Source organism: Sciurus carolinensis, chromosome 4 (genome assembly GCF_902686445.1).
Source record: "Sciurus carolinensis chromosome 4, mSciCar1.2, whole genome shotgun sequence".
Taxonomy (NCBI): Eukaryota; Metazoa; Chordata; class Mammalia; order Rodentia; family Sciuridae; genus Sciurus; species Sciurus carolinensis.
The window spans coordinates 9,853,812-9,873,431 of NC_062216.1; the positions used below are offsets into that span (position 1 = coordinate 9,853,812).

Sequence of the window (19,620 nt, forward strand, 5' to 3'; positions counted from 1 at the left end):
CCGCTCTGCCAGCTCTGGTGCTTCCCTGGTTTGTGGAAGTATAACTCCAATCTCTACATAACTTTCTCACTGTGTTCTTCACATTGTTTTCCCTCTAGGTACATCTTTTTCTGTGTCCAAATTTCTCCTTTTGGTAAAGATGCCAGTCCTAGCAGATCAGGCAACCCTCCCTATTCCAGTATGACCTCATCCTAAGTTATTACACATGGGATGACCCTATTTCCAAATAAGGTCACATTCTGAGGTACTAGGGTTAGGATTTCAATGAAAATATATTTGGGAGATATTCAATATCAACCCGTAACATACTGTGCATGGACTGGAAAGATTCCATGTAAAGATGTAAATTCCTCCCCAAAATGATCTTTAGATTTAATGAAATTTCTATTAAAATGATTTTATTAGCTGGTAATCTAACACATTTGTAATCCCAGATACTTAGGAGGCTGAGGCAGGAAGGTCACAAGCTGGAGGTCAGCCTGGGCAATTTAATAAGATCCTGTCTCAAAAATAAAATAAAACTAAAAAGGCTGAGGATGTAAGTCAGTGGTAGAGCATCAGGGTTCAATCCCCAGTATTGTAAAGAAAGGAAACTAAACGAAAAAGTCTTTAGCATGACTTTTATTAGACAAAGACAAGCTTATTCAAACACTTGTAAGACAAAGAAAAGAAAGTAGACAGCTGAAAAGATGATTTTGAAAAAGAATACACAATAGCTAAACTATGGAATCAGCCTAGGTGCCCTTCAAAAGATGAATGGAAAAAGAAAATATAGTACATTTACACAATGGAATATTACTCAGTCATAAAGAGAAATGAAATTATGGCATTTAATGGTAAATGGATGAAACTAGAGACTATTATGCTAAGCAAAATGAGCCAATCCCAAAAAACCAAAGGTCAAATGTTTTCTCTGATGTGAGGATGCTAAATAACAACTGGGGGAGGGTGGTAAGGGAAGATCAGAAGTATTTTGGATTAAACAAAGCGGAATGAAGGGAAGAGAAGGGGAATGGGAATAGGAAAGATAGTAGAATGAATTGGACATTACTGTCCTGTGTGCGCATATGAATACACAACCAATGTAATTCCACATCAGGTACAACCAGAATGGGAAGTTATGCTCCTTATATGTATAATATGTCAAAATACATTCTACTGTTGTGTATAACTAATAAGAACAAATTTAAAAAGTGAAAAACAAGAAAGAGAATACAGAGGTAACAATGATGTTACCAATTTAAAGACTTACTATACAGCTACAGTAATAAAAGTGTGATAACTAGTTAAGAGATAAAGACATACAGAATCCAGAAATAAACACAAATACTGCCAATATCTTACACAAAAATTAACTCAAAAAATGGGGGGGACTGTATGGGGGACTGAACCCAGGGGCACTTTATCACAGAGCTACACCCCTGTCCTTTTTATTCTGAGACAGAATCTCACTAAGTTGCTGAGGGTCTTGCTAAATTGCTGAAGCTGGCCTCAAACTTGCGATCCACCTGCCTCAGCTTCCTGAGTCACTGGGATTATAAGCATGCACTCCCACACCTGAGTTAACTTAAAATTTATCACAGATTTCACTGTAAAACATAAAATTATAAAGCATTTTTTAAAAGAGAGAAAATCTTCCAGACCTAGGGAAGGTGAAGAGTTCTTAGAAATGAAACTAAAACCACAATTCATAATAGAAAAAAAATTGGTAGACTGAAGTTCATTAGAACTGGAAAATTTTGTTCTCCCAAAGACCCTGTTAAAAGGATGAAAAGACAAGCTATGAACTGGAATAAACTATTTGCAAATCTCATATGCAATCAAAGATTTGCATCTAAAATATATAAAGAACTTTCATGACTCAAAAGTTAAAACAAAAAACAAAACAAAACGACAACAACAAAAAAACAATGATCCATTTGCAAAATAAGCACATGAACAGGTATTTCACCAAAGAGGATATATGAATGACAAATAAGCACATAAAGACGTTCAATATCATTAGCCATTAGAGTAATGCAAATTGAAACCACATGAGATATCATTACATACAGTAGAAATGTTTAAAAGTTAGTTATAATACCAAATAGTGGGAAGAGAGCAGATCTCTTCATACATTGCTGGTGGGAATGTAAAATGTTATGACCACTATGGAAAACAGTTAAACAATTTCTTAAAAACCCAAACACATGCTTACCATACAATCCAGCAATCATATTCCTGAGCATTTCCCAGAGAAATGAAAAGTAAATCCACACAAAAACCTGTCCACAAATATTCATTCCAGCTTTATTTGTAATATCAAACTGCTGGAAACAACCCACATGTCCTTCAAGTGTAAATGGTTAAACTAATTGTGGTACATCTGTAAAGAGGAATACTATTCAGCAATTAAAAGCAGCAGCATGAGACTTTTAACAACTTGGATAGATCTCAAAGGCATTATGCTAAGAGAAAGAAGCCAATCTCAAAAGACATCCTTTGATTGTGATCTCCAAAAAGCATGCTGGAAAACTGCCATTGTTACAGGTTTAAGAGGTGGGCCTTTCTAGAGGTGAGTAGGCTCTGAAGGCTCTGCCCTCACAAAAGGATTTATGCTGTTACTGTTAAGATATTGCAGGAGTGGTTCCTTATAAATAAAAGAGAGAGTTTGGCCCCCTCTCACAAATATGTATGTACCTGTGCTCTCATTGCCCACCCTTGCCCTTCCACTTTCCACCATGGCATAAACATAGCAAGAAGAACATCATCGAATGCCCGCACATTGATCTTAGACTACCCAGACTTCAGGACTATGAAAAAATAAATTGCTCTTCTTTATAAATTAGTCTGATATTGTTATAGTAGCACAAAATGGTCTAAGACATGGGTACTCAACTGTTCTTTTTTTTTTCCACTTATTTGTTCTAATTAGTTATACATGACAGCAGAATGCATTTTGAAACTTTGTACACAAATGTAACACAACTTCTCATTCCTCTGGCTGTACATGATGCAGAGTCACACTAGTTACGCAATAGTACATACATATAGGGTAATAAAGTCCATCTCATTTCACCATCCTCCCCCGACTCTCCTCTGCTACACATCATTCTTAATAGGACAAAATTATAGGGAGGGAGAACAGATTAGTGGTTGTTTGGGATTAGGAAAGGGGAAGAAGGAAAGAGGAAGCACAAGAGTGTTCCTTGGTGGTGACAGAATAGCTCTGTATCTTCATTACAGCGGTAGTTACAGAAATCTATACATGTGCTAAAATGAAAATAACAAGACCTGTACATACACATACACAAATTATACACAGACGATAAAAACACCTAAAAACTGATGAAATATGATGAGGTCTGAAAATGGAATCAATTTCCTGGTTTTAATAGTATAGTAGTTACATAAGATGGTAAGAATGGGGCAGGAAATAGACACAAGGGTACACAATGTATTATTTTTGCAACTTCTGGTGAACCCCAAATTATTTCATATTAAAAGCTGAAGATGCATTATGGTCATATGCTGATATATGTACATACCTCAAACACCTATGCACATGTATGACTTATGTCTCAAACTTGTTTTGTACCACCAATTTGTAAAATATCAATCAGGTATCATGATATTAATACTTTAACCAAACCTCCATCTGGGCCCCAACATGAATTACAAAATTGCCATAAATGACTATTTTGTGCTGCTTGCACTGAGCCTAAAGCTAACAGTTATGTTTTTGCTAATTACTAGCTTAAAATACTTTGGGCTATATCTTAGTTAGCATTTACTGACACTGTAGGACAGGAAATGTTGAAAGTGCCTTACACACTTTACCTCATTTTATCAATCAGTTAACGTTCTCTTTTTCTCACAATTCCATAAGGGATACTATTAATACTAATCTCGTTTTATGATACACATGTAGAAAATAAGGCATAGAAACCTTGGCATTCTTATCCAGAGTCCTTATACTTAGCCAATTTGTTCTACTTAAGTTTTAGTTTTCTCTTAAAAAGCGAAACAAATAAATCTCAAAATCATAATGCTGGGTGAAAGAAACCACACACAAAAATGTAGATACTATAATTCCATTTATATAAAACTCTAGAAAATGAAAACTATTTCATGACAGAAAGCAGATCACTGGTTTGCTTTAGAGCAGTGAGTAGAGAGGATGGACTACAAAGGGACATAAGGGAGCTTTTGAGGTGGCAGAAATGTTCTGTACTTTGTGGTGATGGTATCACAGGCTCCGTCAAAACTCATGGAAACAAACTCTTAAAGAGTGCAGTTTACGTGTACACATGACGCCTCAATAAAGTTGCTATATAAAAACAAATCAAAATATTAATACTTTTCAAATAAGCAAACTGCCTTGATTTTAACTTTACCAACAATTTTAAACCACAACAAAATCAAAATTAAACTGGTAGCAAGGACACTTAAAAGTTGATAAACATAAAGAATACTATTAAAGTTCTATGAAGTAGAAAAAGAGAACTTTAGCTGATTGAATTTAAAAAGTTCTTACTATTTCCCTAACAGTAATGCTTTTGTTCACTAAATCAAGACCAGAGTATAAGAAGTTTACAAACTGGAAAGTAACTTTCTAAAATTAAATTTCTGGTTTCTACAACAAAGGTGCACTACAAGGAACCTTGCATTCTTTGTTCAAATTCAAATCAACCAAGCCTTTGTGCTTCCATTCATTCTTCCTTCAAATTTCCATTCCTGTTACCATAGGAACCTGCTAGCTGACAAACCTCCAAGCATAGCAACAGCCCAAGCTTAGCAAGGGGTGTGAAAAGGGGACAGAGTCAAAGGCCAAAATTTGACTCATGAGAATCAGAATTCCAACCTTTGTCACTTCACAAAAGGTATGGTAACCATAGAAACTGCACCCTACTGGGTTTGGGAATATTATGACTAAATTCACTAAATGCAAAATCAAATGTGGAATTGCCTTGAAAAGTCAAAAATGGTATTCATAGCTATTTCAGATTCAAATTAGAGTAAGAAATTAATAGAAAATAACTTTTCAGAATAACTTCAAGCAAGTAAAATAAGAGCTTTTAAAAACTTTCTTTCTGTAACAATAGTTTCTAATAAGAAAAGATCTAAAACTTTATTTCTTTGCATCTATAAAAAAATCCTCTAAACTTACAGATTTTTTTCTAATCTTAATTTTTAAGTGTCTTATGACAGCGTGAAAGTACCTTCCAAGTCTTTCAGTAAGTTGGTTGCAGAATTCACCGTTATCTCAGGAACCTATTCACCTTCATAAGTCGAAGTGAAGTTCCCAGAGCAGTTCATGAATCTGCCTTTTCTTTAGGAAGTAAACTTTTAATATTTCCAATATCATGGAGAATTCTGAATTATGGCATGTCTTAAAAATAAAACATTGCAAACCAAATTCCACTACATCTAATTAAAACGAGTATTTTTGCAGGGGATGGTGGTGTATACCTACAATCCCAGTGACGCAGGAGGCTGGGGCAGGAGGATCCCAAGGTCAAGGCCAGCTTTAGTAACTTAGCAAAACCCTCACCAACTTAGCAAGGCACCATCTCAAAATGAAAAATAAAAAGTCTTGGGGATGCAGCTCAGCAGTAAAGCACCCCTAGATTCAATCCCCAGTACCAATAAAATAAGATAAAAATAAATAAAAAATAAAGCAAGTTATTTTTAAGGTAATTCCTTTAAAGTGATTTGTCATACTAAAAAAATGAAGAAAAATGTTCAAAAGCTGATATTTTTCCCTAAAATCAGGTGCAATTAATTCTGCATTACCCGTAGGTACATTTTTTTTTTCAATTTAAAAACAACTTCATTCTGGCTGGTTTATTCTGGTCACACAACAGGCTTCTAAAGTCCCTTCAGGGTTAAGGAATGTAGCTCAGAGATTGAGTGCTTGCCTAGAATACCCAGAATTATTGTTATATGAGGTACATTACACTAGTCTCTTAAAAAATAAACAAAAAACCCCTATCTGAGTTTTAAGGTTCATTCAAATACCATATACAACTTGAAGTCTTTCTAATGGTCTCCACACATGATCCATCTCTCTGAAAGTACTTCATGTCTTTTCTAACACCAAGTTTTTTCTTATATTATAGTCATTCAACCAAACTATATTTAATAAATACTATGTCTTAGGCCCTGCCCTGAAAGGTGAACAAAACATGATAGTTTAAATTTTAAAAATAATGTATGGGCTAAGGGTATAATTCATTAGTAGAGTACAAGTTTAGCCTGCACTAAGCCCTGCACTAGCTGGGGATTGGGGAATGGGGATAGGGAATGGGGGTAGGGAAGCACAATATGTTTCATACAGAAAAATAAGAAAATGTATGCCAATACAGGATAGTGCTGTAACTCAATGGTAGAACACCTGCCCAGCATGCACTGAAAAATGAAAAAAAAAAAAAAAAAAAAAAAAGAAAAGGAAAATACAAACATTAAATGAAGAAAACAGCAAACAAACTGTTAATTCAGTAACAACCACAGTTGACCTTAATGGAAATCCTACCCAGATCGCTTACTCTGCATGAATATGCATATTTTTTTCAACAAAACCAGAATGATACCACACATTTTGTTACTCCTGATTTTTTTTTTTTTTTTTTTTTTTTTTTGGTATCAGGACCAGAATCCAGAGCCTCTTAATCATTGAGCTACAACCTCAGACCTCTTTTTTAATATTATTTTGAGAGAAGGTCTTGATAACTTGTTTAGGGTCTCATTAAATTGCTTACTGCCTCTCTTAAGTTGCTGAGGCTGGCTTTGAACTTGCTATTCTCCTATTCCCCAGCTACTGGGAATATAGGCAATCCAGGCATCACTGACCTGGCTACCACTGACTCAACAATGGATCAAGTACAGAAGAATTTTGACAAGCAAAGACAAAGTATTCAGAAGGAAGGGACATAAGCCTAGAGAAGGGGAAATTCTGTTGCATTGTTCCTTTGATTAATTACACCAGTTATAAATGCAAACACAACATTGAAAGCTTCAAATCACTGAAAAATAAGAAAAAGTAACATACTAGTGTTCACAAGTGTGCAGTAAACTTAGTGTTATAATTATCATATCATCCCCCACAAACTACTATTTATAACCCCATGAGATTAAGAGCTTAGGTAAAACATAATCATGACCATTGCCATCTCTAAGGATTTACAGTATAATTAATTCAAACATTTATTTAGCATTTACTATGGGTGAGGCTCTATGTGAAGTACTGGGCATACAAAGATGAATATGAACAAGTTCTGCTTCCATGGAGTTAAAGTTTTTCTAGAAAGAATAAAAATATCAACAATTCCAACATAATAATATATACACCAGAACAGAGGTACACATAAAGCACACTGGCATGTAAAGGAGAGAGTCATAGACTTTGAGGATCCCAGATTTCACAAAGTAACAACAAAACAAGGCTTTGAAAACTAAGTGAGAGATCACCAATAGGGATACTGGAATAGCCTTCATGGCAAAGAGCATTTACAAAGACTTGGCAGGTTCAAGTAATGCTAAAATATTCTGTGCAACTGTGATAAATAGCTTCTGAAGAGAATAATAAAACTAGGAGAAAAAGTGAGCTAACTTGCAAACCTCTATCATGCTTTGATCTTCTGGGTTGGCTCTGCAATTTTAAAAAGTAATTTTCATATATTTCATTTGATTCTTACAACCAATTCCAAGGTTGATACTTAACCCATTTATTTAACTATGTCCCGATTTTAGCTGAAAAAAAGTACAGATTAGGAATCCTCTATGTACAATGTGAGAACAGCCCACTTGTTGTGAATGATCAAATCTAAAATAATCCAGATTCTGTAATTTCTCTCATTCTTGGTATGCCTAGCTTATTGCCCAAATACCATTCTGTTCCAGGCAGTCTTAAAGCGTGGGTCTGCTAATGCTAGATCTAGGAAACTTATCTTTCAGTTTATCTACTCTCCAGTGTTAGAGTCAAGAGTTTGCTGGGACTGATTGCTCTATTACTTCCTCCTGGTAAAAGCTGGCAGACACATCCAAAGTTCCAAGATCAGCAGAGGGAGAGAGGAAGAAGTGTCATCAGCAGTTATGCACATGCTGTGCTGTCCAATGAGTTTCCATGTCTTTTGCTATTACAGAAACTTTACACTCTCAAACTGTTTGATGATTCTTCCTGTCAGGGTCACTCAATTCTAAAATGACAACCATGCAGTAAGCAACTATCTCCAACACTGCTTCAAATCACTGGAAACGTTCTCATTAGAAATTATTGCCTACTTAAGAGTTCCCCTCAGAATGCCTGAAACTCAAACAGAGGCATCCACTGCCACAAAATATCTAGACTTTTTTGAGCATATGTGAGAAGAGGGTAGAGAAAGCCTACCAGACCATGATTATGAATGCCCCATGAACCTACAACTAAAGATAGAAGTTCATTTGGAGGCAACAAATATCTTTCTAGCAATTCTCTCTAAATAATTTAGAAAAATAATTTGGAATAGAATTAAATTTGCAGATCACCAATGTGTACCATGTATTGTGCCACTTTATAAATCACACATGGTGTTATTGCCTTTTCACAAATTAAGAAAACAAGGTTCAGGAATGTTTAGTAATTTATCCAAAGTCTTGAGCCTACTGCACAGCAGAGCTAAAAGTTGAATCCAAGTCATTACAAAAACAGCTTTGTGCCTAGTTTCTTACTACCCTACTTGCTTTCCAAGAGTTATAACTTACAAGGATACTAGAAATAAAGGTATTTCTAACTCAATTTTTTGGTAAGAAAATCAGTAACTTTAATATACAGCAAGACTACCAAGACTACCATGCCTAGAGCTAACTCGCTGCATTCAACAAATACTCCCTTGTCATACATCCTAACCTGAGAATCTTCACCAAATCTCTCTATTCACCAATTAGACCTTGTGTAGTCAGAGGAAGAACAGAAAATGTTTTTCTAAAACATCTTAAAGTATTTGGAATATATAAAATGACCCTCACATTGCAAAATCTATGAATAATAATCTACAAAATTTCCCAGATTTATTTTAGTTTACTTTGAAGTAACAAACATTTGACTTTTACTATAAAATGGAGAATTCCAAAACATGTATGCTTGCATTTGCTAAAAGCACTGTACAAATGGATTAAAGACTAAAGTATAAAACATTTTTTCTGCATATTCATATAAGAATATGGATAAATGGTAAAAACTTTAACTTATGGAGTATTTACCATGTGCCAAGTACTAAGATGTATTTTTATATTACAAAAGCCTGTGTGATTATTATTAGTCTTTTTTACAAAGAAAGAAACTATGGTGGAAAAATTCATATTAACTTATAACACTGCTAAAGAGTGGTGGAGCTATAATTCAAACCCATGTTGTCCAACTCCAAAGCTCCTTGCCACCACTGTTTGCTGCCTCCCAGTTCTTACTTGGTATGTATATCTGTGTCCTCAATTCTAAAACCATCACAGAGACACATATACACATATTTAAACTTATCATTAACTACATCCATTAATTTGTCATAGTTTCTAAAGTAAAATCATTGAGAAGTGCCTAAGAAATTACTATTAAAAATTTCAAAATAAGACAAAAACTTTTCATAAATCTGAGAGATCAAAAACAGATTATCCACATAACAAAATTTTTTCGTTACTTGGGAGTTCTTCTTATATTGACGTGAACATGGTATGACCAGGAAATCATTTTCAGTATTAAAAAAAAAATCCAAAGTTTGTAAGTTTAAAGGCAGAACAAAAGAACTCATTTTTTAAAAAATCACATTATATTCAATATTTAATGACTTAATTATGCATGTTATTACAATTTGCTCTTTCTTAAGTTTTTATTAGCCAAATAAGAGGGATGTAATTGTGTCAAAACTTAGACAATTTTAAACTTCTGAGTGACTACTATCTCCCATGTTCTAGTGCTTCAAATTTATTTGTAAAAGTATGTCTAAAAAGTAAAACTGGAGTAGCATTCCCCATACATGAATTTTCAATCTATCAACTGAACCAAAATATATAAAATTTTAAATGTACATGATATAGTTTGAATTTATAGTTTAAAAAATATTTTCCCATTATTCATCAAACACATCAGATGACAGGGCAATATCATTTTCTAAGATATGTCAAAGGACAGATCAAGTCTTACCTCCATTGCTAAAGCTGCTGTCTGTTGGTCATAATGATTCAGAAGATTAGGCATGAAGGTAGTATTATAAGGCAAATCCTGGCACATCCTCAATGTAATAGGTTCACAAGAAAACAAACTGTGCCCACCTATATGCCCCACAAACATAGTCAAGAGCCAAAGTGAGAAGACCATCCAACTCATAGCCATTCTTCCTGGATCTGAATGAGAATCAGATGATCAGGCCTACTCAGTATGTATTTTAGGTCAATATACACCTGCAGGTCTCGGCTTGAAAGTACTTCTCTATCTTACTGCTAAGTTCTTCAAAAGTTAAATACTCTTTGTACCGTCAGAGGTTTGTTAGCTTGGTTTCACAAAAGGCATTTGTTTTTTGGTTTCACAATACGGGCAGATGACATCATCTTGTCTCTTCTTTTCGTTTTATTACATAGGGCACATTTGGCCAACATATCAAGCTGATCAACCACATTCCCAAATCACAGATTCCATCTTAGGAGAAGAACTATTTCTTCCTTTGATTGAAATATCTGAAAGAACATTTTAAAAAATGGGAGAAATTAGTCATTTCCTCTCAAAATATTATGCACTTAGCATTAAAATATTTGATGAGACATCATACTGATCTAATAGATAAAAATATATGGGTAACTTATAAAAATACAATATTTTCCTACTTTATCACTTGTGCTATAGATATGCTAAACAGTCCTTAAATAGTATTTAAAAACAAATTTGATTTTCTTCCTTCAGTTACTTATACAACACATGGTTTAACTTCTTGTCCATGATGGCTATCTTTCATTTGTCTCAAGATACAACTTACTCACTTTGAAAAATTCTTATGCTTTTGTACTAAATTTTACTTAAACATTTGTTGTAAACTAAATTATTGAATTTAAAATTTATTACTGTTTTAATCATTAATAGTACATTTTTTTACAGGAACTGATTTGGCAGAAGGAATATGTGAAAGGTTTGAAAAATAAATTGAAGGATAAATTTAAGCCTTTTGCTAGCTGTGTGAACATAAACATATCATTTAATGTCTATGAACCCATAATTTTTCTTCTTGGAAATGTTCCACCACTTCTCTTACAGAATGATATATGAGTGAATTATGAGATAATGTATGCAAAAGTACTTTATAAATAGTAAAACAGTATCAAACATTAGGTATTTTTATTACTGAATTACATTTAATAAAGATGCTACCTCTATCAACCAATAATGAGCTGACAAATAGAAGGTTATAAAAGTAATATGAGGAAATTTTCTCAACATTACATCATCTTTTTAGATAGCACAAAAATTCAATACCATAGATACAGACCTTGAATTACAAACATTTAACTAATAGCCATTACACACAGCCAGACTCGAGAGAGAACAGGTATCACCCTTAAATCAGGAATGAATCACAGTTATCATTTCTGCTGAGCTTTAGAATGACTTGTCCCTACTTTCCCAAGGGCAACAATACATGTGATGCTTAGCCAGGGCTGGAAGCGGGTGCATGGAGCAAGTCTGGTATGAAAAAAGCATATTTTAAGCTATCACAATTTGATTTGGTTTAGTAATGATGCTAACTTTGTTTTCATCAAATTTTGTTTTGTATGCACTAAATATTATTGTTTCTTGTAGTCAGTCCAGCGTGAGAAAAGATAAGAAATTCAGATTCAGATATTCCTAGAGACTCAGGCTAATAAGACAACTAAAATACTAACTCATATAGCAATGACAGCTTAGACCTTGAGACCTGGAACCAGCTTAGCGTGAGCAGGGAAAGAATCTGTCCTCCTGTGTTGACTGTAAATGATTGGGATCTCTGTACCCCCAGTTCCAGCTCCAGCTCCAGGTAGAAAACTTTGGAGAAAATAAAACAGTGGCTCAATCTTTCAAATTTCTAGTAGATGGTCTTAAAACGGTGGAAGGAAAAAGGAAGACTGTGGTCTCTAGAATGAGGAACACTAAGGCTGCTCATAGTCCTGCTCAAAAAGTCTAAATCTCCCTATACTTTACCCCAGAGATTTCTGTGACAGATCCTTGGTCTACTCTTTTTTTTTTTTTCCTCCTTCAAGTTAATCCCAGAAATGTTGAGATCTGGTTACAGAAAACTGATACTAAACATAAAAACAAGTTTAAGTTTAATTACCTTGCAGCATGGTACCAATTATGCATATTATTAATTGTCAAATAACTGTTGAAAGCTTTATTTGATTATAATAAGTATTAAATTATCTATGTAAGTTCAGTCTTTGTAGTCTGCTGCTTATGCAGCATGTTTACCTACTTGCAACTAAAGAAATGTAAAGGGAACATAGCTCCCTACTGACTGTACACGTTACCAAGAATTTCAAAATTTCATTTAGATTAGTCTCTTTTTCAAGTATTTATGGGTTCATAGGTATGGTTCAGAGAAGACTAATTACAGAAAACTTGAGGAAGAAATTCAGCAACACCTTTATGCATTTTTAAAACAAGAAACGTGTCCTTATTCTTCTACCTACTTCATCTATTTTACTTGATTTCCTTTTATTCCTTTTGTCTCACTTGCAAGTGAAGCTTCCTACCTTCTTGTGTTTCCTTATGTACTATGACATCCAAATTACCTACATCAAAATGCTTTTTAGAATTTCTTTTATTTTTTAATTTATGTATTTTGTTTTTTTAGTGTTTGGTACCAGGTATTGAACCCAGGGGCATTCTATCACTGAGCTATATCCCCAACCCTTTCTTAAAAATTTCTATTTTGAGACAGGATCTCACTAAATTGTCCAGGCTGGCTTTGAACATTGGATCTTCTTGCCTCAGTCTTCAAGAAGCTGGGATTACAGGGATGTACCACTGCACCCAGCTTCAAAACACTTTTGCAAATCTGTTAAACTGCAGAAAGACAATGATCTTAATATGGTAACACTGTAATTCATGATTATTACAAGGGGGTGGAGGGAACAGTGGAATGCAGTGAGAAAAAAGAAACCAGGCAGATTATAGAGATTTTAGTAAAGAATTTTCATTACATTAATACATTAATAAAAAATGCAATCATGAGAACATTTTTTGCTAATCAGATGGGCAAAAATAAACACAATATAGGAGAGGGTATAAGAAAAGAATATTTTCAACCACTCTCAAAAGCAATGTAAATTAGTTGATACTTTAAAAAAAAAGATTACTTATATTAAAAGTACTTAAAATGTGCATAATTTAATCCAGCAAATCTATTTTATTGTTTATTCAAAGAAGATAAACACAAGAGTACACATGATGCATAATTAAATTTTAGCATATCAAAAAACTGGCAACAACCTTAGAGTCTACTAATAAGGAATTAGCCAAATAAATTATGGTATAATCACATAACAGAATATTATATAGTCATTAAAAATAAAGAGCCTGATGGGCAGTATAGCTCAGCAGCAGAGGGTGTACTTAGCATGAGAAGGTCCTGTATTAAATCCCCAGCACTCCCCACAAAAGACAGACCTATATTTATTGGTGTGGTAATAACAATGAGTAAAAAAAAAAAAAAAGTAGTTTGTAAAACAATATTTTGGAAAAATATGTGCATGGACTGTAATAAAACTATTTCAATTATTTAAAAATAACACGCAGTGGAATGAATTGGACATTATTAACCTATGTACATATATGATTACACGACTGGTGTAATTCTACATCATGTACAACCAGAAATATGAGAAGTTATACTCTATGATATGTCAAAATGCATTCTAATGTAATGTATAACTAATTAAAACAAATAAAAAAATTTACCTAAATAATAGTAACAATGCTCTATGAAATTTTATAAAAGAACCAATGTTACATTATTTTTATATATAGAATAATTAACTGCAAAATCTATAAATGTGTTCTGACTAGCTGACAAGAATAAATACTGACTGAATAGTTTTTTATTGGCTGCTAATTAAAGCAATAAGCCAAGGTATGGGTAATAAGCAAAAATGTGATGATAATTCAGTATGATTCAAAACTTTAAGTCAGACCATCTAGTAACTAAATCAAATGGAATACCCATTTAAAAAATTTCTCATACATATTTCAAATTATTTTTCAATAACATAATGAAATAACTGCTTCTAATGAAGATGATATGAGTATGCCACTTTTTCTAAGAGAGCCATCCATGAAAAAGCTCTAAATTGAAGTTCCACATTTACAGGACATAGAGAAGATTCTGAACCCCAGAAGATCTTGCCAACGTATAACAACTCATTAACAGTTATTTAGGGCTTTCTTACTGATAATACCATATTATTAAATTTCAGGATCTGTAGCATTTCAATTGAATAAAGGGACCTACTGGGTTAATATAACCCAAGTGAACAATTTCAGGCACCAAAGCCCCAGCAAAAAGTGAATGCTATAAGCCAGGTGGTGGTGCATGCATGCCTGTAACTCTTAAAATAGGATCAGCTAAGTATTTGTCCTAAAGGACAGCAATAAATGCAACTTTGGAAGACTGTCTTCCAGGATGGCAACAAAGCCAGACCCAAAGAACTTATGTGGGAAAAACAAGAGGTAGCAACCATGAAGAGGAAAGCAGGCTGAATTCCTGAAGAAACTATGAGAAAAGTGGACCCTAGGGGCTAGCCAAGGGTGTCCAGCAACAAAAGATTATGTTCAGAATGCTATTTCAACAACACTTGCTCTACCAAAAGGGACCCACTTCATCATTCTCAGTTTAGATTTAATTTTCCTGAGACCCTGTAAATACAGGTAAAATTTTTGATTTTCAATTAAAAAATACCATATAAAGGTTGGCTCAAAGTAAATGTTGGATTCACAGTAGCTACAGTGGGAAAGGAAAGATACGGTCTTTCAGACAATGCATTACAAGGACTGGCACTGACTACCTCTAAATAACACTTTCTTCTCTGAAGGATCTTATTGTCTTATTAGAGATAAAATACACACTCAGAATATACTCATTGCTCCAGTGTTACTTTTCTTTTCCTAAAGCGTATGTGGACTTTAGCTTTTTGTTTCCTGATCTTGTTAAATAATAATAATGATTCTCAAAATATTGCCTCCTGGTTGCTACAAGAAAATTTATATCACTTCTTATTTAATTCGTAGAACCTAGATTGCTATTAAACTCACAGTGAGTATTCTTTTCTGATCTCTCCTATTCCACCTAATTTTTAAAGTCCATCTTGTAACAATCTGATCTTTCAATGTGGCTTTAAAAAAAATAATCCCAGGAAAAACAAATACATCTAGGGTTCAGAATTAAAAGTTCAATTTACAGAGTATTAAATGCTAAGACTAAAGATAGCATACAAGCTTTTAAAATCAAACTGGAAATAAAACTGGAAATTAAAAGATGGATAGATTCTGGTCTAAAAACAAGGTTTGGTTGAAATTCCAGTCCAGCTTCCCTTTGCAATTAAAATCTGTTCATCAGAATATTCTTGGAATTTTCATTTGAAAGTATCAAGCCCCTGCTTCTTCCTCCTTAGCAAGGTTGTATGATTTGTATGACCTGCTTACAAAATTATTTCAGTTAAGATAAAATTTGGAGACCAGAATTTGTTATGCTTAGTAGTCCAGTTATATTCATCTCATATTTCATTTGTAGCACATTTCTTGGACCACCAAACTTTCAATAGTTCTCAGCATAATGAACTAGAAAGCAAAGGAGGGAATTCTTTTTTGTCACAATAGTTAAAAGTTTTTCCTAGCCAGTACAGAGTTGTTACTCGTCATTTATTCCTAGCCTTCAAGAAATACCACTTCCAAAAACATCATTTTCTTTCCTCAAAACCTGGCTGAGTATCTTTTCACCAATCTATACTGAAAAATTTCTCCAGTCTATATTTTTGAAGTCATTTTTTAAAATTTGCCTTATTGCTTTTCTTGTACAGAGCTGCAGCTTTCAGCAGTCATAATTCTAGAGTTTGGGGGTAAAAACAAAACAAAACAAAAAAACCAAACAAACAAAGAAAAAAACTTGAGGATAACACCATTCCTGTCAAAATGGTTTTCAACGTCCTGTCTCCTAAAGAAAATAAAGTCCACAAGTCTTACACCAATGAACCAATAGCTCAAGTAGTTTTGAGTATAAAATCTTAAACTTCTACTAACAAACTAATGTGAAATGTAAGTTGGGTAGATAATTTTTCTGGAGGTCAAGTGGGAAACAGACAATCTATTGTGAGCAAAAAAATTCCTCTCTCCTTCCCCAATGATAAAGCTTTCACATTGTACTATCCAAAGAAGAATGTGCACTTGGCTATTAAATTCCTGTCAACCCAAATCCACCTAAATAACTCAAAGCACACAATAAAGCTCAAAGAAATATAGTAGTTAAGATGAGAAAAGGAATAAAAAGTGCTTAAGAGTCCTCAGTCCTTTCTTCTTTTATTAAGAGGACAGTGTTATAGATTTAGGAGAACGATGGAGATGGAGAAGATTAGTAGTGGATGAGGGAAAAGAAGAGGAAAGCGGGGTATAATGGTTGGCTTTATTAATAATTTACTTATTTTCCTAATAGTTTCAAAGCACTCAGGCTTGGGGGGGGGGGCACAATGTTATTTTAATAATATAAGGAATATTATAAGAGAAGGGCTGTTATTTTAGTTACATTTTATCTTATGCCCACACAGGCAAGCTTTTACACCTACTTCTTTCCTAACCAAAAGATTTCTAACAATCTTTTTAGCTTTATGCTGTGGTCTGGCAGTTCAAATAGATGTTTGTTTCCTGGAGGAAAAGGATTATATTGATCGGCTTAAAAGCAAAGATGGAAAGCATATCATCAGGAGTACTGCCTTTATAACAAAACTAAGGATTTATGCATTTCTTTTCTAGCCTAGAATGTGACCAACATACCACTAAGGGATTTAAAAAAAAAAAAAAGGCCGAGGGGGGAGGTAACATCCTCCATGTCAGCTGGGTCTTTGTTTCCTTGCTCCTACGTATTGGTTTTGCAGAGTAACCCAATTCCAGTAATAAATATTCCAGGTCTATCAAAACCACTTTTCTAACACAAGATTGAAGTCAGGAGTGATGACGTACGCCTGCGATACCAGCCACTCCAGAGGCGGAGGCAGGAGGACCACAAGTTCGAGGCCAGCCTGGGGCAACTCAGCTAGACCCTGTCTCAAAAATTTAAAACTAAAAAAAATTAAAAAATAAAAAATAAAAAAAAAGAGAGGGGGTCTAGGAATGTCATTCAGTGGTAGGGTGCTTGCCTAGCATGAACGAGCCCCTGAGTTCAATCCCCGATCCAATTTTTAAAAAAGATTTTGCTTGAATACTTGTACATGCAGCCGGTAAATTCAGAAGGGAACCAAAATTCACTTATTTTGCAGTAGATAAACACTGACCTCCTTCATAATATTTTTCAAGTTTAAATCTGCTCCTCTGCCTGAAAAAAAAAAAAAAAATGGCATGCACTTTTGTTTCTTTTTTTAATCCCCTTTTAGAAAAAGAAAAGAGCCCCTTTCTCTTACAGGCGGAGGCAGCTAACTCCAAGACTCCCAAGGTATCGAAAGCCTCCAGGAAGAGGTTTGCGGTTCTCGAAATGACACCAGTCCACTCAACGCTGCTGGCCCGCTCGCTCGCTGGGCGCCTTTATTTCGGAGGCCATGTGCCCCGACCCAGCGGCCCCGGCCCCGGGGCACACGCACGGCGGGGAAGGGGCACTCGGGCGGCTCCGGGGGGCGCGGACTTTGCAAACTGGTGGGCTGGAGGGGACAACTTTTCGGCTGCGGACCGAAAGGTCGGCCCGGTGCTGGCGCGAGCGGGGCCGGCGAGGGCGGCTCGGCGCGCCCGGGCGGGCGACGCGGAGCGGGGCGCATTGTCCTCCCGCCGACGCCCCCGCGGCGCCGGGCGCAGCAGCCGCTGGTCCTGCCGGCCTCGCGCGCGGGGCGGCGGGGTGCGGCGAGCCGCCGCGTCCACACTCGCACAGGTTGCCCGGCGCCGGCGGGGCGGACGGGGTGGACCGCCTCCCGGGGCAGCCCCGGCTCAGCCCCCAGTCCCGAACTCGGCGCCGCGACCCCGGCCGCCGCGGCCCGGCCGGCCCGCGGGAAGCCGCCCCGACGCCCGCCACAGCCCGGCGCCCACGGCTTTTGTTTTGACCGCGACGAGAATAACGATCCCTGAGGAGGAGGCGCCGGGCTGCTGGAGGCTCCTCGGCGGGGTTAGGCGAGCAGCAGCCGCCGCCGCGGCGCCTCCTGGTCGGGTGCTCTCGCCGCTGCCCTTCCCGCCCACCCGGCCCCGGGGACCGAGGCCGCGAGGCTCACCTCAGACAGACCTGGGCGCGGGGCTCCAAGGGGCTGCAGCGCCGGCCGCGGGCGGCCGCGCGTCCCTCAGGTACCCCGAGCGGCCGAGGACCGCCGGCGCGCGCCTCGGAGCGACCGCGAGCTTTGGCGAGCGCCGGGGCGCGCGGCCCGGCAGCGAGAGCGCGCGCACGCACGGCGCAGGCGCGCCGCGCACGCTCGGCCGGCCTCCCTTCTGGAGTTCGGCGGCGGTGCTGGTCCCGCGCGGGGCGACGTCGGCGACCGTCCTGCACCAGCGTGGTGACCCCCAACTAGGGAAGCGGTCGTCCGAGATGCCCGCGGCCCTCCTTGCGGAGCACGCCTCCCCTGCTGCAGCCGCACCGCGACTCCCCAGCACCCAGCCTGGGAGGCTGTCATTGCAAGAACACCAACCCCTGCTCTGAGCGCCCGGGAGCCGACCTCGGGACCCCGGGACTGGGGGTGGTCCAGAGGCGGATCAGCGGGCACTGAGGGTGGAACAGGGCGCGGGTAGCGGCGGGCACCTGCCGGTTGCAGCCGCCACGCTGACACACGGCGGCAGACAGGAGCAGGGTCCTGGACCGGGAGGCATTTGCATCGTCTTTGCCAAGACCTTATTAAACAGGTGAAGCTTGTGGCTAACCGGTGGTGTGCCCCATCTTTTGCTCTTTAGGAAGTGTCTCCGCTCTTCTTTTCTGCGTAGACGATTTGGGAACTAAAAAGTCTCTAGAGATCATCGACATCGAATCTCGTTTTTTTCAAATGATGAGATAAACGCCCTAAAGGTTGGATGACTAGTCCAAGCCACGCAGAGTCCGCATTCATTCAAAGCCGTGGCCGCTTTTCTTTTTATTATTACCCTTTACCTTTCTCTTCTTCCTTTTCGCCCCCCCTTCGACTTAATCTTAAGGGACATCCTTTTGTTCTGTTGGTAGCCCGCAGGACAAGTAATCTTGATCCTACTTAACACTACTGATCTGTGCACCTAAAAACGGTTCAGAAAACTTTTATAATATATATCTCACAATTGTCCTAAAAGGTGCTCAAATTTTAAGTAAGTAGTGAAGTGTTGAGCCAAGACAGTTTCCCATCAGAAGGTGAGCTGTTTGGGGGACGTAGTTCAGTGGTAGGGGCACTTGTCTAGCATTGGGAGGCCCAGCCGTCCTAACAACAAAACCTCTGTGTAAAAGAGACCTG

At 37.3% G+C, this 19,620-nt stretch overlaps 1 protein-coding gene across 2 annotated transcripts in view; it reads right to left on the bottom strand.

Annotated features, from left to right (window-relative positions):
• The window catches only part of Fzd3 (frizzled class receptor 3), a 77,174-nt gene extending 58,609 nt beyond the window's left edge, over positions 1-18,565 (bottom strand). The window contains exons 1-2 of one of the 2 annotated variants that reach the window (XM_047551200.1): positions 18,430-18,565; positions 10,154-10,683 (exon numbers count right to left, since the gene is read on the bottom strand). In XM_047551200.1, coding sequence (XP_047407156.1) covers positions 10,154-10,342 — 189 coding nt within the window. In that variant the 5' untranslated portion in view covers positions 10,343-10,683; positions 18,430-18,565. The remainder of the gene's footprint in view (positions 1-10,153; positions 10,684-18,429) is intronic. The other variant, XM_047551201.1, reaches the window with a different exon arrangement.
• Between the last annotated feature and the right edge of the window lie 1,055 nt (positions 18,566-19,620).